The sequence below is a fragment of the Boleophthalmus pectinirostris genome, unplaced genomic scaffold (genome assembly GCF_026225935.1).
Source record: "Boleophthalmus pectinirostris isolate CB_2022bp ecotype Guang Dong unplaced genomic scaffold, ASM2622593v1 HiC_scaffold_16, whole genome shotgun sequence".
In the NCBI taxonomy this organism is placed as follows: Eukaryota; Metazoa; Chordata; class Actinopteri; order Gobiiformes; family Gobiidae; genus Boleophthalmus; species Boleophthalmus pectinirostris.
In genome coordinates, this window is record NW_026571095.1 from 4,153,105 (window position 1) to 4,174,389 (window position 21,285).

The 21,285-nt window shown below is 36.2% G+C and overlaps 1 protein-coding gene across 1 annotated transcript; it reads left to right on the forward strand.

Annotated features, from left to right (window-relative positions):
* Positions 1-234: 234 nt before the first annotated feature.
* Positions 235-21,067, forward strand: hfm1 (helicase for meiosis 1). Its single transcript, XM_055151879.1, has 40 exons — positions 235-289; positions 746-817; positions 893-1,002; positions 1,134-1,443; positions 2,590-2,870; positions 3,987-4,025; positions 4,468-4,535; positions 4,606-4,738; positions 5,495-5,646; positions 6,231-6,308; positions 6,970-7,125; positions 7,731-7,931; positions 8,273-8,361; positions 8,432-8,475; positions 8,543-8,644; positions 8,822-8,967; positions 9,236-9,330; positions 9,423-9,556; positions 10,392-10,439; positions 10,703-10,783; positions 10,895-10,986; positions 11,060-11,166; positions 11,605-11,652; positions 11,736-11,833; positions 12,267-12,401; positions 12,984-13,069; positions 13,268-13,351; positions 13,426-13,583; positions 14,997-15,100; positions 15,783-15,923; positions 16,006-16,071; positions 17,027-17,145; positions 17,213-17,298; positions 18,014-18,105; positions 18,214-18,273; positions 18,900-19,109; positions 19,190-19,241; positions 19,799-19,886; positions 20,291-20,442; positions 20,896-21,067. Exons 2-40 carry the CDS (start codon positions 747-749, stop codon positions 20,948-20,950), a joined length of 4,371 nt encoding a protein of 1,456 aa, XP_055007854.1. The 5' UTR covers positions 235-289; position 746; the 3' UTR covers positions 20,951-21,067.
* The last annotated feature ends 218 nt before the right edge of the window (positions 21,068-21,285 follow it).

A 21,285-nucleotide genomic window follows, 5' to 3' on the forward strand; every position in this document is an offset into this window, starting at 1 on the left:
GTTGTTTCAAACCGCACAGACGTGATTTCTCATTCATATGTTAATAAGGCGGTGGTCAATGAGAATGGGTTTAACTTTATGTCAATAATCTGGGTTAATTTTAGCTTGGTACAAAGAGTTCTCTACACCGCATCTTCCAGGATTTTTTTTTCCACTTTCCCCATTAAGCCGTATAGCCATTAGCCATAAGCATATATACAGTCTGTGGCTCCAGGTAAAGCCGACGGCTCCAACAAACGTCCAATCCAATTCTCATGGAGCCTCGACTGACCTAATAGTATACAGACAGGTAATAAACGCGTTGTAATTACAAGTCTTTATTAGTAAATATGTCAGTACCTGTTATTATCTTATTCTATTAACAACGTACACATAAACGTATTAGTTAAACTGTTTTTTTTTATTTTATTTTGCTAATTGCTAATTAGCTCCTGTTCTACGTTAGCTCAAATCAGACAATACCGTTTTTTAGCATGATTTTTCTGTAAAACTACTAGAATTAAAATGTACTGTGTGAAAATTACCCTTTTCATCAATGTGTTTACTAATTTGGTAGTGAAATTTTATTTCTTAATCAGAAAACCTATAAAAATATGATTAAAATATAATGTAGGGAAATTCTGTGAAGAAAATTGAAGCAATTACTTAAACATATTATTCAATTCATGTATCAATCAAGTTAATGCAAATTATAACTATATTCTTTGTTTAATCTGTTGTTACTATACCCTTATTTGTGTGGTAGAATGTTGGATTCAGATGGCTCTACGTCATATCTGGACAGTCTTTTTTTTGAGAAACCTATTGTTCATGAAGTGTGAGTAAAAGAAAAAATATATAACACATGTTTATTTTAATTTATTTATTAATGAAAATATTTTGATTTCAATAGAAGGCCTTTACGGCAAGAGACGAGTCAATGGCAGGTGGAGATACCTCCGTCTTTGTCTCAGATCCCTGGTACTCAGGACATGCAGAAGGAGGCTTTCTCTTTTTTACATTGTATGTTTTAACCTTAACTTGTATAAGACAGTTAGTATCAGTTTTTCAGAGTTTGACTCAACAATTTAATTATTTATATACACTTATTAACCACATATTCACATAAGTACACATTTTTATATTTCTTGCAGGTTTTTCACAGGCACCTCAACAAAAGAAATTTGCTCCCCGTTTTAAAAAGTCTTCTGACTTGAACATCTTGCCATCAGTCAGCAAACTTTCCTACAATCTTAACACTGATGACCATGAAACTGAAGTTGGTCAAAGTAGTGTCACCCAAGGCTGTAACTCTCCTGCTGATCTGTGGGGAGGTAAGGGCTTCAGGGAGTTTTTTGAAGCTGGCAGTACCAGAGCCAAAACCCCACAGGCCTCTGGGCATATCATTGATGATGGGAAGATTCTGTCCCTGGATGACAGTGAAAGCCCTTTCCTGCGAAGAAGGCAAGTCATGTTAAACTGTTTTATAGGACTTTAAAGGTTCACTACTTTTCCTGTGGAGATACCACTTCCTTCCACTACCACATATGTATCAATGGAGACTCAGTGATACATATGTCACGTGTCAGAGCCTCCCAAATCCTTTTCTAAATTTAAACTTGAAATATAACTAAATAAAATCTAATTTCAGACCTGGGCTAAAACCAAAACTCAGCTAAGTTTGAATGTGAGCCCAATGTCTACTAAAGTAGGTCAAAAAGGACAAGCATAAACATAAATAAAATTTACTTCAAAAGCTTATGTATTGCTTTGGTACCTGCTGTGCCAGTTAGAGAATCATTTGAAAAATTCTCTGTGTTATACCAGGCACAGTTATAAAAATATAACCCATTTAAGTCCCATTGCAGGATAAAAGATGACTGGCTATAATTACCTTCACAAAATTCACAAAAATAATGTGATGGCATTATTTTAGGCAGTAGTGACCTATATAACTTTATAAGAAAGGCAAGGTTTTTCAATAAAATATTTGAAATAAAAAAACTCACATATGCTGAACAAGATTATTATTTGTCAGAATTTGCACTTAAAAATGTATTAGTAATCCATATTAACCTTGAAGGGAATTTTTACTTGACAATGACGCATTTTAGTTTGAATAATTCCACTGTGTTTTGCATGAAATTTTCATCTGATGAAAAAACATTGAACTTTGTGCCAGTTTTTGTTTCAAGTGGAGAGGCTCAGTAATTACAGAGATATTAATCATAAACTGGGACAATACAGCAACACTGTGATTTCAATCTTGGAATTACCCAGGTCTTAACCCCTGTTAATTTTAAAACTACCACTACATGACATCACAAGGTGATGACAGATTAATAATAAAGAACTGATCAATCATGTGTGAATGTAACAAAACATAACTCACAATGTTTTTGAGGAGGTAACAACATTCTAACATGGTTTAACGCTCCCAAGCACCAATTTAGTGTAATGTAGGATCTTTAAAAATTCATCAACCATATACTGTATTTTCATGACTGAAATGACATTTATGAAGAATAGCTCTATACATGGCTGTTTTAATAATTTTCAACTTCCACCTTTATAATTTCTTATCAGATGTTTTTCTCTGTCCTCTTTTAGCCTGTTTAAATCTCAGATGCTGGGTAATGGAGGTGACTTATCAAACACCTGTAGTGTCAGTCAAACAGCATTTCGACCTCAAAGTTTTCCTGGGCAAGTTGCCATGGCTACAGCCCCACCGGTACCACCTCCTCCGCTCCAGCCGCTACGCACGACAATGCGCCAGGCGGTCCGCCCAATGCCCCCCACAGACTCACCCCTCCAACCAGCGCCAGAGATCGGGGACACAAAGAGAGTGCTAGTCCCTCCCATGACACCTCAGCCCCTCTGCATACAAGGTGGTATTACATTACATATAGCTCACACAGGGCTCACTGGCTGCTAGCGCTGATTATTAAATGTGTTGCTTCTGTGGAGTTCGTAGTAAAGGGCTTGCACCATAGACTGTATAAAGTGACCTAAGCTAGTGTGATGTCACCTATAGCGTTCGGCTACAGTCAAATGAAGCTTGTGATGCTAGCATTATAGGAGCGAATTTCAAGCTGAGTTCCATATTAGGAAAAGGAATTTATTTATGGACAAAACAGTGAAATGAAAACACCAGGATCATGTTGAGTGGGTTAATATGAATATTTTAAGACCAAAATGACAAGGCTTTCTGTAGCAGTTACAATACAAAGTGATTTGGAGCCAGAGTCAATGGAGCCTGAAGAACCCCCATGCTCGTTTCCTATTTGGAACGCAGCGGGTTAGCTATGTTCATTTATATATACAGTCTATGGATTGCACGTGTCTAGCCAGTGCAGCTGCCACAATGTGTTTGAGGGAGGTTACTCGGGAGGTTAAATAAGGTGAGCTATACCCATTTACTGCTGATGTAATGAATCATGATGAGAGGAAAGTTAAAATTGATGTTATTGTTTTTGCTTTGAAGTCTGCCACTGTAACTTTTTGCTAAAAATATTTTTTTTACTAAAATAAAAGTAGTTTTTATTTTTTTATTGTGTTTTTTGCAGTGAAAAGCTTGAAAAACGTGTCCTTATGGTATTGTGTGAGCTTGCATCTCCACAAACTTGATTCTTAGCTCTCAGCCTGGAGTAGGGCTTCGACTTATTTCCATGGAAATCATTGTTTTTTGGCTATAATATGGCTATAGTATGGCACGGAGAATGGAATTTCCCTGCTGATATGCTACATTCAGAAAGTTACAGATTGTGGCTTTCATTTCAGTCAACATTTCATTTAACGTTTCTAAATACATAACATTTAGTTTTCCAATATTGCAAGCCATTTATACTTGATAAGTGTTCAAATTTAAGTTATGGGAATGTTTTCCTTAAATGAAAATATACAATATCTCCCACACTTGTTTTGCTAATGAATTCAAGTCATATCCAGTTGCTGGTTATGTGTAGTCCAATGCCTAATGTAATAGTCTAATGTTGTTTTCTTCCTAGGGTCAGCAGCTGGAGTGTTGAGATCAGTGGCCGAAGTACGTATCCTTAACTATAATAAACAATTCCTAGTTTCTATAATTTCTTCTTACAAATACATTAAAGGTGCACTATATATTTTTTTGTTGGGAGGGCTGTAACCTGCTTGTTTCTGTGGATATGTCATTGCTCTGTTTGGAATGTTCACAGTATGACATTAAACAGCTGTATTTTACATTTATTAAACTACACGTGATATTATAGCTCAAAAATACCTAGAAAAACAGGCATTCTGTAGCGGTGTCACCTCTCCACAGATCTGACCTGTAACTTGGTCTGGTTTGCTCTCACTGAATGTTAAAAAGTTTAATGCCATACTGTGGAACATTTCAGACAAAGGAATAACATCTCCATGAATAAAAGCATTTGATGGACCCTCCACCTGAAGTTATACCAAGCCCCTTTAATTAACATTACCTACAGTGACTTTCTTAACTCTAATCAGCATCCAAGTTCAGAAGTGTCTTTGACTTCCCCTTCTTCAACTATGTACAGTCCAGCGCTTTAGATGATGTAAGAGCTAATACAAATTCTTCCTACAGTTTTATTTGTTATTTATTATGAAAAATGTCCATATTTTCAGGTTTTTTACACTGGGAGGAACTTTGTGGCCTCAGCTCCGACTGGATCTGGGAAAACTGTGTTGTTTGAGCTGGCCATCATTCGTCAGCTTATGGAGACCTCAGAGCCATGGGCTGACTTCAAGGCTGTATACAGTAAATATTCTAAGGACTAACCCTGGTCTACAACAGGACTAATACCGGACTATAATGGGTCCAAAATCTAAATCTGGACTAAGCTAAACCTGGACTACAGCAGGTGTCAGTTGCCTGCTCTTCTAGTTCGTGGATACCTCAAATTTATCTTGGTAGCTTGAAAGTAGAAACACTGAGAAATCAGGACTGAACTATGACTATACAAGATCTAAATGAGAACTAAATAAATCCTCTATCCTATCTCTTCTGAATGTCTTCAACACTTAGCGAGTATTGTTACAGTATCAAAATTTCAAACTTGACTTTGGTTCTAAGGAATAAGCTCGATACACGATACTGACTCCAATACCACAATGATAATTTGGTATCTTGTGTATGTTTCTTTCTGTAGACAATAGAATGTGATATTCAACATTAAATCATACAACATTCTATTGTATCACTATGCAGTTTTATGTGTGTAATCCCTCCGTGGTCCAGGTAGGTTCCATAGTGTTGTCCATTGGTATATACTAGTCTATGTGCTCTTACACTTGTTCTGATGCAGCTCAAGATCATTATAAAGCCATTCAAGAAAGGTTGATTCTGTCCTGTGAATGTGACTTTTTTAGTATCAATACCTGCTCAAATGTGTATCTAATTTCAATGCTAGTCTTAGTATTGATTAGTATCTGATTTTCCGTACTTTTGACAGCCCTACTTCAAGGCTGTGTTCTAGAGTACAGAGCGTTGTTATGAGATGTGCTGTTGTTTCAGTGGCACCTATCAAGGCCTTGTGCAGTCAGTGCTTCGAGAACTGGAAAAGGAAGTTCGGCCCACTGGGACTGAAGTGCAAAGAACTGACGGGAGACACACAGATCGATGACTTCTTCGAGATTCAAGATTCACACATCATCCTGACCACTCCTGTACGGACCACTCAAGAAAATACAATTGGAATACAATTGGACTAGGACTAAGCCAAAATAGGACTAGGCCATATGACAAAAAATACTCCATATGACGGAAAAAAAATATACTCCAGAGACAATTTTCAATTTTATTTTATTTTTTATTATTAAATCTGAAATCTGCTTTAAAGGTGCACTATGTAACTTTTTGGTTGGGGCACCATCACCTGTTTGTTTTTATGGACATGTCATTGCTCTGCCTGGAATTTTCCACAGTATGACATTAAGCAGGTCTAGCATATACTTATTCAATTACCGGTGGTTTTATAGTTCAAAAATACCTAGAAAAACAGGCTTTCTTACTGTGACCAGAGTTGCCTCTTCAAAGATCTAACCTGTAACTTGTTCTAGAAGTTACCCCAAATAACAATAGTTTTCCATTCCAAACATTTAAAATTTTTCTGTTCAGTCTTGACAAGACCAATCAGAATTGAAAGATGTCAAATAAACTTCTTCAGTAGTATTTATACACCATTTACACCATGTTTATGTTTATTCTATATTTCTATGTTAAGGTTAAGGTTTCTATGTTTGTTTCTCAGGAAAAGTGGGACAGCATGACAAGGAAATGGAAGGATAACTGTCTGCTGGAGCTGGTCAGACTTTTCCTTATTGATGAGGTAAGAAAATCTTGTGAATATATGAATATACACTGTGCTTAAGTTGTATAGTGACTAGTCTCAATTGTGAGCTGTCTAATTGTTTAGCTGTGCATATGGCTGAAAGGTTTTTATTCCATACTCTTCTCTGTTCTCTTTTAATGTTAATTTTATGGTGATTATTTAAGTTTTGATTTGTTTGTATTGTGATTATAATGTCTTTTTTATTCTGTAAAGCACTTTGAATTACTTTGTGTACAAATTGTGCTATGCATTAAACTTGCCTTGCCTAATTCTAATGCTGTAGGTTCATCATATCATCTTTGCGCTGTTTTCCTTACGACCTCTTGTATGTAACTGAGGTATATTTTTCTTACTTATTTTTATATTTAATTTTATTTTTACTTGTACATATATATTTATATAATTATGCCCTATTTGACACCAGTCCTTTGCTATTTTTGCTATGTGTTTAGAATTTATTGTTACCATTTATATTTTTTTTCTCTTTGTTATTATAATATATTGTGATGTGTGAGCTACTGTGTCCAAGTAATTTCCCTTGTGGATCAATAGTTTGTCTAAGTTTCTCTAAGACTTAGTTGAAATCTAATTTAGCCATTTGAATTCTCACTGGCTATGTGACTCAACACATTAAAACTGTCTATTTCTAATGCTGTAGGTTCATGTGGTGAAAGATGCGACCCGTGGAGCCACTCTGGAGGTGGTGGTGAGTCGCATGAAGACGGTGAATGCCTACAGGAGCGCTCAGGACCCAGAGGGCACCGCATCCATGAGGTTTGTGGCGGTCTCGGCCACAATCCCAAATATCACTGATGTAAGACTCTGACACTGGAAAGCACAGGATTAACACACAGATATTTAAGTGAGATTTTATTGGGTGGCAGAGGCTCAGATGTGAAAGTATTCAAATTATGGCTACACAATATATTGATATCGCAATACTGGCTCATGCTATAATCAAGATCACAAGAAAATATCACAAATATTGTGCCAAGTTGCCAACACAAATGGACAAAAAGCAAATTGAAGTTCTACATTAGAGTTGGTCTTGGTTTTATCTTGATTAAGTCTTTATTTTGACCCAGTTCAACTAGTAAATGAAGGCATGTGCATTTTTTTAAATTAAGTTATGCCAAAAGGTATGTTAAAATATCACAAAAAAATAGTTGTCCCAGTACAATACATAGTTATTGAATATCACGTCTTTGCTGATATTATGTAGCCCTAATTCAAATTATGCAAAAACCTCCCCAAATATATCTATATGTTTATGTATGTTTGAGCTAAACTCTCCATCTGCTCATAACATTAGACATAGTTGGGAAATATTAGAAACAGAGTGATTTGAGGAAGTACAGATAATTGTTTTTACACATGAACATTGACATGATTAGGTCATATGGACTGTTGTGTGTTCAGATCGCAGACTGGTTGTGTGACAACAGCGGTCCGGCCACTTACCTGAACATGGACGAGAGCCACCGCCCGGTAAAGCTGAGGAAGGTGGTGCTGGGGTTTCCCTGTAATCCGAGTCAGACCGAGTTCAGGTTTGACCTGACTCTAAACTACAAGATGGCCAACATCATCCAGACCTACTCAGACCATAAGCCCACTTTAGTGGTAGGTGCTGTCTTTCAATACATCATCCAAACTCCCAATGTATTGATCATATTTGAATGATCCCATCTTCTGGATGAGGAAATTCATCTATAGAGTGTGATTTGATGAAAACAAAGCCCCAATAATAAACAAGATTGATTAAGTTCATATAAAAGCTATAATGTCCCTCTAGTCAGTCACTGACTGACAGGCTTTAATTACTGAAGTTACAATATGTAACTTTTTAGCCAAAATAAAAAATATGTTTTGTGTTGGTTACCTATTGTACCTCTAAACTTTTCTCAAATTTTAGCTGTAATAGATTTCGCAAACATGTCTTGAATGATGTGATGTTTTGTCAGTTTTGTACGACTCGGAAAGGAGCCCAACAGGCAGCTGCAGTTTTGGCAAAGGATGCTCGGTTTCTGCTGACTGTGGAGCACAAGCAGAGGTTTGTCTCAAGTTCTTCATATCTGCATGGTGATTACTATGGCGACAACTGCATCTGCTCATGTTTTCAGGCTCATACAGTATGCCAACTCTATTTTGGACTCCAAACTAAGAGGTAGGATCAGTCAGTTTTCACACAGGGTAAAGTTGTGTTCATAATTTACAGCCCCTCTCCATTGCAGACATGATGGTGCTTGGAGTGGGCTATCATCACGCTGGAGTAGATTTGTCAGATAGGAAGTTGATCGAAACAGCCTTCACTAAGGGAGATCTTCCAGTTCTTTGTACGAAGAATTTTTATTTACATTTCTCATCAAACAAGTTTAGAGTGGGCTAATATGTTCTTCATAGTGGGTTCAAAGACAGTACATATTAATTAACATTGACAACATTTTACTAATTTAAAAAATGTATTTAAAATGTTGTAACTTTAGAGTCATGTATTTTTTCTTTGTTTACAGTTACTACCAGGACTTTAGCAATGGGGGTGAATCTTCCCGCTCACTTGGTGGTGATAAAGTCCACGATGCAGTATGTGGGCGGAGCCTGTGAGGAGTACAGTGAGGCCGACCTGCTGCAGATGATTGGTCGAGCTGGACGTCCACAAGTAAGTTCAGATAACTCCTACAGTATTTTTATATGTTACTATATGTTGTTTAAATGACTGCATTTGTTCTACACACTCAGGAAGCTCATATACATTTTCAGACAGTTTTCAAAGTTTTTGTTTTATGAAGTATAGATATCTGAAGCAATGTAGTCTAATATACATTTTGGAATGCAAAAAAATGGTTTAAAGATCAGTGTTTAAAAGTTGTAATGATAAGCTACAAGTTGACCTTTAATTAATAACACACAAAATGTTTCCCCCTGAGTTTGACACTTCAGCGACTGCTGTGATCATGACCAAGAACCAAAACAAAGACAAGTATATGTCTCTAATGAATGGGATGGAGATCATTGAAAGCAGGTACTGTCTCTCATAGCTCTTCTGAACTTCTTATATGAAGCTTCCACATAAACTGTCTCCCGTAAAGAACTAATCAGGGTCTTTTTTCACAGTTTACACAGTAACTTAGTGGAGCACCTAAACGCTGAAATTGTCCTCCACACCATAAGTGACGTGAACATGGCTTTAGACTGGATCCGCTCTACTTTTCTCTACATCCGAGCTCTAAAGAACCCCAGACACTATGGTGAGTACTCTTCAGAAAGAAGAAGTTGGTATGCTCTCTCATTCAAGTTACTAATAATTTAAAGGTGCACTACGTAGCTTTTCTGGTGGGGGGGTCCGTCACCTGCTTGTTTCTATGCATGTATCATTGCTCTGCCTGAAATGTTCCACAGTATGACATTAGACATCTACACCTTACATTTATTAAATTACAGGTTTGCCCAAAAATAGCTAATAAAAACAGGCATTCTAACCGTGAGTGAGGTTGTCTCTCCACAGATCTAACTTGTAACTTAGTCTGGTTTGGGCTCCATGGTTTCCAAATGGTGCTTTAATACCATACTGTGCAACATTCCAAACCAAGTAATAACATCTCCATGAAGAAAAGCATTTGAGAGACCCTCCACCTGAAAAGTTGGAAAAGAAAACACTAGTGGGCTAAAGAAGAGAGAGAGAGAGAGAGAGGAGGAGGAGGAAGGGTGGGGTATGGACGTTCAAAGAACAGACTGTAATCAGAAGCACCTGGTTGTAATCAGGGCAGTCATGTGTGATGTCACCAACTACTGAGAATTGCAGAGGCCACTAGGGGCAGCACACACTTACATTTAGGCATTTTTGGTTAGAAAGCTGCAAATTAGCCTGGTTTGTGTTAACATTGCTGAAGAATGACTAGGTACAGTTGATAAGGCTATTAAAACACCATTAGTGTTTAGTCCCACTTTAGTCAGTTCTATTGTGCCCTCTAAAATATGGTAACATTACCCTGAATTTTTGGGGGTTTAAATACAATAGAAATAAGTTGATGTCTGTAATTTTTGTGATAAACTGTGCATCTGATTGTTATTCTTTTTATTCAGGTTTCTCTCCTGATTTGGACAGACGAGGGATTGAGTCCAAGTTACAAGGTTGGCCTGAAAAAACACACACAATTGATTAGAGTCATGTATTATTTTAGTTAATTTGCTCTGTCTCACAATGTTTTATAAAATGTACTTTATCAGTGACAATTATCAGTGACTCTAATGTTAAGGCTCAGTATTTTTATTGCTCTATTCATCCAAAAGCAAAATTTCTTTTAAGCAACAGTTTTAATGTTTTCAATTCACATCAAGTTAATAATATAATATAATAACATATTTATATAACAAGTTTTGTCCCTTCTGTACAGAACTATGCCTCAAAAACCTGAACGCTCTGTCATCCATCGAGCTGATTCACATGGATGAAGATATCAACATTAAGCCCACAGGTTTATATATAGTAATATATATAGTCTAATATATAGTCAGACATGGGTCATTTTTTATCTATTGCACAGTACAAACATTACAAATTCTACTTTTTAATTGTATTTTCCCAGAGCCCGGGCGGCTGATGGCTCGTTATTGCGTTGCTTTTGAGACGATGAAACAGTTCAGCCAAATTTTAGGCACAGAAACTCTGTCTGACCTGGTACGGTTAGTTTACACTTAAATACATCTTTACACTTATTATACTATTGTATTGTATTTATTGTATTTTTTAGACCCAGCTGGTGTCAAAAAGCAAAGAATTCAGTGACATCCAGCTGCGCATGAATGAGAAAAGGCTGCTGAACACTTTGAACAGGGACAAGAACCGCACCACCATTAGGTTAGAAAACACATTCATATTTTAGGCTCTGAACAGCCACACAACTACAAAAACAAAAACATTTAGCAAAAGTACTAATTATGAAGCTTACAAAAACATATAGCATCGATTAGTTGACTAAATGAGGGTGTGACAAAAGCTCTTGTAGTTTTTCTGCACAGAGGTTCATGCACGAAAAAACATTTAACATGGAGTAGTACTAGAAAACGGTGTATGTGTATGCAAATTTAAAAAGACAGATTAAACCTATACATCTCATATGTCCTACATAAATCATTATTATCAAAATCTAATGATCACATTTTGGTCGACTAAGGCACCATGAACCGATATGTAGATCTATGGTTGACTTTGTTGTATTGGGTGTAATTATAAAAAGTAGTGCTATTTAACTTTTTTTGTTGCAGGACTATAAGACTCTAATATGTTATTCTGCAGGTTCCCAATGGAAGGAAAGATCCGAACCAATGACATGAAAGTGAACTGGTTTGTTCCTCAGCACTTTCAGGGTTTGTGCATTGTTCAGCTGTTTTTCCACACATAATTCTTCTTTGTATTTTGTTTGATAGTTTGATCCAGGCTCAGTTCGGCTCCATCACCATCCAGGAGTTTGGACTGACCCAGGACACAGCAAAGATCTTCAGAACTGGGCTGCGCATTGGGAGATGTATGATTAACTTTGGTGGTCTGAGTAGTTACTGTACAAATAATGTAGAATTACCCTTGCAGTTCTTGCATTCTGACATTTGCCATTTTGACCTCTGAAGGCATTTATAACCAGTGCATTCTTGTGTATATACCTCAGTTTTGTGGTTAAAGGCGCTGTACCTGATTATTAACAGAACTAATTTAGAGTTTACAAGTGCTTTTCAAAACATTCAGAGACTAGAGCGGAGTTTATCAAGGTAAAGCTAACAACAACTAGGATGCTAATTGTGCACTTCTTGATACACTTTAAAATGATTTTGACCTCGATGTCTATACTGGGGCAAGACAAACATTTCTCAAATACATGGAAAAAAATCAGGTATAGGTGCTTTAAATGCAATAGAAAAATGATATAAAAGAGTTTTGGTGTGAATGTATTTTCATCTCCAAAGGTTTGTGTGAATATTTAAGTCTGAAGTTGAAGACAGGTTTCTCTGCTGTGCACGGAGCTCTCATCCTCTCCAAGTGTCTCAGAGCCAAACTGTGGGAGAACTCTCCCTTTGTCTCCAAACAACTAGAGAAGATAGGTATTGCTAAGATTTATATATGCGTTATTACATAACATATTGATGCTTTGCAGCTGATGTCATCCACATTTCATGGGGGTGTGATGCTAACTGTAGACACTGCTATGTCTGAAGCTCTGTTACTCATGTTAGACTTTAGTCTGAGCTTCTGACTAGAAAGAACTGATTCAGCTGGAATTACAACAGGTGATCTGATTTGTGCTGTTAAACAAGTCCCTCTCAAATAAGATTACTCCTTGTGACAATAACCTTATTAACTAGCATTAACCAACAGGTTTTCAGTTAGTCACTCTCACTTTTATTGTTGAAAAAGTTTAAATTAATTTTGTATTTTTTCTTGAGTTTCCAAACATTCTGAAAATTAATTAGGCAGTATTATAATGTATGCATTGTGTCACCATGGTAACTGCTGGAAATTCCTCCATAGACATACATGCAGTACCCCCTCAGAGTGATGTCACTGCAAAGTATCAATTCTTCATAATATCTTTTCACAACTTTTCTAATAATCAGGTTTATTCAAGTGAATTATTACAGATACATTATACTTCTGTGACTGAAGTTTGTGTGTAACATTTTCAGGCCCGAGTCTGTCCGCTGCCATGGTCAACGCTGGACTCACTACTTTCAGCAAAATTGAGGATACTAATGCCAGAGAGATAGAACTGGTGAGTTGTTTCGACATGTTGACGAAATTAGTTCAACAGACAGAATATATGTTGACAATATTGGTTATTTAACACTTTTTATGTCATTCCAAAACATATCTGTATCTAATGTACAAAATATGTTATTATTAAATAAAAATAAAATAAAAAACATTATATTGTGAAATTGTTTCTCTGTTTAAAATATATATTTTTTAGATCTTAAACCGGCATCCACCATTTGGAAACCAGATCAGAGAAGCTGTCATTCACCTGCCTAAATACGAGCTAGCCATCGAACAGGCATGACATTATTTTTTATTCACTAGTTTAATGTTATCATGTATTAAATCATGTTATTTTGCTTTGGTCCACAGCTCCCCCGCTACAGCCCCACCACTGCAGAGATAGTGGTTAAAGTCAACTTAAAAAATCTCTCCCAACTGCAAACTAAAAGAACAGCCTCTGACCAGCACTACATGTCTCTCATCATCGGAGACGCAGACAACAATGTGGTCTATCTACAGAAAGTCACGTAAGATTATTGTACAAAAACATATTAACCAGTAGTTGTAATTATAGTGGTGGAACTTAAGTGCAAAAATAAAAATTTTTAGGTACCTGTACTTTACTTAAAGGTGCACTGGATATATTTTCTGATCTCTCACCTGCTTGTTTCTAAAAACATCTTATTTCTTTGTCTGAAATGTTACACGGTATAGCATCAAACATCAGTCTAGCATTTCCTTAACTACGTGTTTTTTAGAAATACTTTGAGAACATGCTTTCTTGGTGTTATTGGGGTCGCCTCTTCACAGAGCTGACCTGTAACTTGGCCTGCTTGGCCTCTTTGGAGATACACACATTTATTACAATACAATACAAAGCAATAGGATCTCCATAGATACAAACAAGTGGACCCTTTTACAGTAAAGTTATACCCCTAAACTCCACCCACAACCACATTTCAAATACAGCTGCTAAAACTGGAAAGAACCTAGAGGACTAAAGAGGAGAGTGAGAGGAGAGTGAGAGGAGAAGAGGGGCGGGGTCTGGAGGTATAAGGAAGACTGTGATTGGTCTAACAGGTATCCAACCCTTCAAACTTCATCCCTGCAACCAGGTGTTTATAACCAATAGAGGCAGCACACATTTGGTTTTAACTGTTTTTGAACATAAAGCTGCAAAGTACATGTTGGAAGGGATACTTTTTACTTTACATCTAAGCCCAGGTGTCTATACTTTCTACTTTCCACTACATTTTATAAGTGCTTTTCTTATAGTTTGAGACCTCCTGAAATGGCTGAGGGTTTACTTTTTAGCCCATAGTTCATAGTTTGAGCAAATAAAAATTACATATTAAAACACCTACAAATTTGAAATTGATTACTTTGTTTGTGTTGAACAATAATCACAAAACTTTTACTTTTTACTCTTATTAAGCTTTTTTAAATGGATATTTTTTTATTTGGTTTATTCAAGTGATACTTTTATGCATTGTATTGTACTGATTTGGCATTGATATGCAACTATCTACTATACTACAAAGGTGCATTGTGTAACTTTTCTGGTGGAGGGTCTGTCAAATGCTTTTTGTCCTGAAGATGTTATTGCGTTATCTGAAATGTTTCACAGTATGGCATTAAACCTTTCTGCCATCATGGAGACCAAACCAGACCAATTTACAGGTCAGAACTATAGAGGCAACCCCACTCACAGTCATAATGCCTGTTTGTCTAGGTATTTATTAGTTATAAACCCACCTGTAAGTAAATAAATGTAATGTAGAGCTGTTTAATGTCACACTGTGGAACATTCCAGGCAGAGCAATGGCATATCCATTGAAACAAGCAAGCGACAGGCCCCTGACTGAAAAGTTACATAGCGCACCTTTAAGTTTTCCTTAAATGACATAACTGAGTACTTCTGTCTCCACTGTGTCTTTCAGGGACTTGGTGCTGTTAAAAGGCGGGTTATGGTCAAAGCGCATTGAACTGAGCAGAGCCTCAAAAGGATCAGAGATCAGTGTGCACCTCATTAGCTGTGATTATGGTAAGATCTGTTTAATGTAAGTGATGAGACTTTAATGCTTTTAATGAATCTTTGGGATCTGTCAGTTTCAAGTTCGAAAAACTGGTTCTTTCTATATTTATTTTTGTTATATTTTGAAGTCACAAACTGTGCAAATTTAAAGGTTGGGACTTCATTTATGTACCCTTAGAAATTAAGTGTAATTGGAAAAAACAAAGAAAAGACTAGTCAAAACCCTGGACTGTATAAAGAAGTGGATTAAGATCGTGTTTGGCTCCAGCCAAATGAAGCTCACAAGGCCAGCAGTCATAGGAGCGAATTTCAAGCCAGTTCCGTATTAGGAATATGAATTTATTTGCAGACAAAATAGTAAAATAAAAACACCAGGATCATGTAGGGATGGTTAATATGAACATTTTAAGACCAAAATGACAAGGCTCACAACAGTAGTTACAGAGACAGGGGTGACAGTTGTTCAATGTAAAGTCAACAGCCCTGCTCGCTTCTCATTTGGGAAACGGTGGCTAGCAGGTTAGCTGTGTTCATTTACATACTGTATATAGTGTATGGGCAAAACTCATGATTTGCTTCATCTTTAGTTCAGCTCAACTCTGTATGGAAAAATTAGATTCAATCATGAATGTTGCATCACATATAATTGACCAGTTTATGTGAAAAATGGTGAACTTGCTACTTTTTTCAGTGGGATTGGATGTTCAGCACAAGTTCAGCGTGTTTTACTCTGGAGCAGCCAGCGAAAGTGTTTCTAAACCAAGACACACACAAAATACCCCACAAACAACAGTGAGAAGAGAGCACAGAGAATATGGCACTGTTCCACAAGGTCTGGTTATACTGGGTTTTTCTGTCTCCCATTCAAACTGTATGAATGCTGAACATAATCTTGTTTTTGTTATTTAAAACAGATTTGGGCATAATGAGAGAGTGCAACCACTTTTGCAAGAACAAGGACCTCTGTGCCCACGACTGCTGTGTGTGAAGTTAGATCATGATGTATATTCAAAGGACTTAAAACAGCTTGGAAATGCGATAGTGGGTGCAATAGAAGGGTCTGGAATCGGACCATAGAGCGTGACAAACCTGCATCCTAATCTGGGATGGTCCAACCGCAGCCGCTAATTTGTAGCATGTGTCTTACAAATGCAGAAGACTCCTTTTGAAAATTCTCAGATCATTCAGAACAAAATATATAACTTCTTTTACCTGAGATAGTTTGGTGCTTTAGTTGTTGATCCTGCAGAAATCTGCGCTGTTTTTCAGTCCTCTGTGTTGTATTTTTCCTTTTTTACTCCTAAACCGCCATGTTTGTTTTGACATGAATGGGCCACGCGTCTCTGATTGTTTTAATGTGCCTGTCAATCACCCTCACAGAAGTTGAGGAAACAGGACACAAGACACCAGACCCTCTCGTCTTTGTAAAGTTTTGTCAAAGCTTGTGGTTCTGGCTTTAAGGTCAATGACAATGAAGCTGAACTGTCCCACCCACTTCTAAGTCCGCTCTGTTTCCAGAAGTACATTTTAATTCCTATGAACTTCCTATAAACTTTTCGAAAAATTAAATATAAAGAGTTCAAGGCATCACAGAGGCTAAGCCAGCTGCTATGTGTTGACTATGTCCATAAAGCAATTGTTCTAAGTCCAAAAAGCACATTTAAAATGTAAGATTCAGCTAAATGCTGTAATAACTTTGCTGTTTATAAAATTTCTGAAAGAGATTTTACATTGATCTTGCGGTCATTAGTTACGAAATAGTCGATTAACCCTGAGCAAGCTTTTAAACGTTTATTATTATTTTTGTTCTTATAGTATATGGGCAAAATAAATGGGAATTTTACATCTGGAAACGGGATGGGTCACTGTTGTGCTTCATTCCTATTATCCCCAGAACTCCCATACACTCATACCATACACGGAAATCTTGTTTAGGTAAAATAGGAGTAACCATTCCAAAGAGGCGAGCTGCAAAACCGGAGTTCTCTTCATATTTGAATGACCTGAAAACGAGATGTGACACAATGATCCAGACTCCAGCCAAACGCCTGAAGGTGACACAAGCAAATCAGAACTTACGCAAATGAACTACAAACAAGCAAACTCTTGTGCTTTTTTCAGATGAAAATGGAGACGGAGGAACCAGCCTATAGCAGAATGCAGGAGTATGCCTATCAACCCAAAGACAAAATGCAGATTGTGCCAAGGTAAATTACAAATGCCAATTCATCAAAAATTGTAAATGTTTTTAAAGGTCCTATATTATGCAAAACTGACTTGTGAGCTTTTAGCCATGTTATGATGTTGTTCCCTTCTCAAAAACAGACCTGGAGTTGTGTTGTGTTTCATTCACATGTTTGACTAACCCTCTATTATTAGTGTGTCTACATCTCCAAAGCTCAAAATTACAGATAGATTTAAGGTTAACAGCTATTTTTAGTCTTAACTGTACTGCTTTACTTTTCAATACTCTAGAATAGCTTTAAATTGTTGCTTTTATTTTTAAATATTTTTTATTTTCCTTTTTGTACAGTTGAAACTGCCAAAAGGAAGTCTCTCATATTTGATGGTGCGCTGAGAAGGGAACCAATTTTCAGTGAGGCTAAAACAAAAGTTGGGCAAATCCAGGGCTGAAATGATCAAACTGATTCTATAGAAGGTGTATGGAAAACACATTGGAGCATTTCCTGTATTACCACTTAATGGCATCACAAGGAGTAACCGAGTATTTTCAGGTTAAAAAAAGAACATAGCCTAAATCTGCAGAATTTGTGTGTTAAACATGAAACAAAACACAACTCCAGGTCTGTTTGTAATGAGGAATCAATATTATTACATAGATTTTATAAATAGTCCAATATAGGCCCTTAATTTAATTTTTTTTGTATTTTGTATTATTTTGTATTCATATATTTTTTCAAGATATCAAGGAAGTTCGGATGAGGTCCCGTCCAGACCTTACATTGAGACTGTGGATTTGACACAAGAACAGGACTCACACAACTTTTATGATGGTAAAGAAAGACTAATGTTCATTTTGTCTTCAGTTGTAATTTGTCTTTTTATTGTCTTTTTTTAATCCGTCATTTAATACTGTACTTTTGCATTGTTTTATTTTTAAGATCACGAAGAAGTTGAAGTCTTTGACCAGAAGCCTCCCATTTATGAAACATACCAAAAAGGTACTATAAAAACACACTAAAATAAAATGTAATATTTATAATATGTATGTAATATGTAATATGTATGTAGTATGTATGCAATAATATAATATAAAAAAAAACTTTTTCTAATAACATTACTGAGAAAACAAGGAGCTTATGAAAAAAAATCAGTTTCTTGCTTTCACCACTAGATGGCACTGAAAGCTAAATAGACTTCATATGCTTTTGCTGCACCTTTTGCAAAGTTGAAAATTATGTTGTGAGATAACAAGTTGTGAGCCTGTGGTATTGTTAGCGACTTCACTCTAAAAGCCTTGCACCCTGATTTACCTGCAAAGTAATATGTTTTCATAGATTTGGCCTCTCCTAAGGGAAAACCGATCTGTCTTTTGGGTATAATCTGTAGTAAAAATGTTTGAAAAATCCAAGACACTGTTGTTTTTAAGAAAAAATAAAAAGTCTTTATTACAGCATGGCTAATGACATAAAATACCATATCATACAACCCATTTTGCCGTAATTTAAGTCTTGTTTTAAAGGCTCGCTGTGTAACTTTTCTGATGGAAATTCAGCCAGATTGCGGATTCCCCATCAGAAAAGTTACATAGTGCCTATTTAACTTTGATGTTTTTCTTCTAAACCAGGAGTCGCCATGGATCAGTCCTACATTCCTACACCCAGTACTAGATGGCCGGCAGCAGATCCCATCCAGGATCTACACTATCAACAGAGTTCTCAAATTCCAAATATCAACTTCGACCTTGGAAACCAGTGGGATGAGTTTGACGAGGAGAACTTGATCAACACCAGCGAAACATTAGGAAGTGCCCCATTTTTACAATACAACAAAACAGGTAATTTTCACATTTATATAAACTAAACTATTAAACTATTTTTGAACTATTATGTAATTTTGAAATCTATTTTTACCAAGGCTTTGTTGCTCCGTCAGTGCCCTGTGTGACATCTTTTGCAACACCAGTGAGGTAAGAAAAATAGATGTACTAGATGTAGAGTACTATAGTCAAAAATCATACGCAAGTGAGAGCTGTGTTACTTCAAAATAATATTACTAAAGTGCAATTACAAAGTAGTGGTCCAAGAAATGACTCAAATGAGAGTAAAAACTATTCGGGGAAACTGCTACTCAAACATAACATCTGTTGTATAACTTGAAGTTATTGTAATTTGAAAGACAAAACACTAAAAAATAATGCACCATGTTCAAAGTATAGACACAAAAATGAGAAAAACTATATAATATCTGAAGGAGCGCAGCAAGAAACTAATGTTCAAATCATTTAATTTTGTCAACATAAAGCTTTTGTCACTTGTAGACTTACTCACAGTGGGAAGAGTAACCAAAACTTTTACTCAAGTAAGAGTACTTTTACTTAAGTGAAAGTATTACTCAAGTAGAAGTAAAAGTATGCTGCTAGAAAATTACTCAGAAAAGTACAATTTCTTTTAAAGTATTAAGTAAATGTTACTTAGTACTAATCACCTCTTTATGAATGTATATATTTATTTCTTATATTTTTAGGTCATCTGTCTGTAAGATTAAGACTGATCTGCCCAGTCCTCGGCTTTCTCCATCAGCCAGCAGACTCACTCTTAACTTAAGTAAAAAGGTAATCATGTTATGTGCAAAATGTAAACTACTATTTGTACTTTTTGGTTGGAGGTCCGTCACCTGCTTATTTCTATGCATATGTCGTTGCTCTGCCTGAAATGTTCCACAGTATGACATTAAACAGCTCTATTTTATATTTATTTTATTAAAGGTGGTTTTATAGCTCAAAAATATCTAGAAAAACAGGCATTCTGACTGTGAGCAGGGTCCCTTCTCCACAGATCTGTAACTTGGTCTGGTTTGGTCTCCATGAAGATTGAAAGGTTAAAGCCATACTGTGAAACATTCCAGACAAAGCAATAACATCTCCATGGAGAAAAGCATGTGACGGACCCTCTACCAGAAAAATTACACAATGCACCTTTAATAAAAGTATTTGTGAATCATGTTATCTTTTCGTAGATATTTGGACAAACGCCGGGAATATTTGGAGATGAGGTGACAGTAAAAACTCCAGAAATCACCCAACGTCAGATACCGCTGACGAACAGCTTTGGTTTCTTCTCAAAAGTGAATAATACACCAGTATATGACCAGTCAACGGAGATCAACAGGTAATTGATACTATGAAGCAACATGACGCTGGGGTTGTATTCATGTATATCTATGGCGAAATGTTCAGCAGTTAAAATAAGTCCGAAAACTCAAGATAAAATACAAAATGGATTTAAACTACACATTTTCAGTAGCCTGTGATCAATACGAGTAGTTAGATAGAGATAGTTCAACAAAAATAGTGAGTGTGCCTAATGGAAAAATTGTTGGTTAATGCTAGGTAATTTGTCTGTACCAGCTCATCTGTTGTAGTTCCAACTAAATCAGCTAAATCAGATTGTGGTAAAACAAAACCCCAACTTGAATAACAGTGCTTCAGACAGAACAGTGCTTACAGTTAACATCACACCCCCAGGGAGTGTTAATGACATCAGCTGCACAGCATCTATTATGAGTAATAAAAAAATAATTACACCAACTTTGCTACTTTAATCTGTTGTCTCTTGTTGCAGTGTTGTGATTAAAGAAGAGGACGCATTTCTTGGAATTTTTGATGGAATATTTTAGCTCTGCATGTGTATTTAAACTACTGTTCTTTATGATTCTAATGGTTCACTTTACATATTTATTTATTTATTTATTTGTTTGTTTGTTATACTCATTGATATTTAACCAAGTGTTTGCATTGTTCACAGATAAGTTCATGGTGTCTATGTTGTCAAGTAAAAATCAAATATCTGTATTATTTATAAATACAGAGGCATGTAAATGTTGTCACTCACAATCTTTGCCTCATTGACTGTTGAAGATTCAGTATTAAATTATTTCTCGTTTTAACTGTCTGGTTTGTTGTAGTTTGGGAATAGGTTGATCCTTATAATTTAGCTTTCTGCAATGCAAAA

Bases quoted from the DNA above. Each gene is read 5' to 3' on its own strand.
- hfm1 (XM_055151879.1), top strand. From the start codon at position 747: ATGTTGGATTCAGATGGCTCTACGTCATATCTGGACAGTCTTTTTTTT. The intron at 13,584-14,996 runs GTAAGATTATTG...TGTGTCTTTCAG, and splicing joins GTCTATCTACAGAAAGTCAC to GGACTTGGTGCTGTTAAAAG. The intron at 15,101-15,782 runs GTAAGATCTGTT...TACTTTTTTCAG, and splicing joins CCTCATTAGCTGTGATTATG to TGGGATTGGATGTTCAGCAC.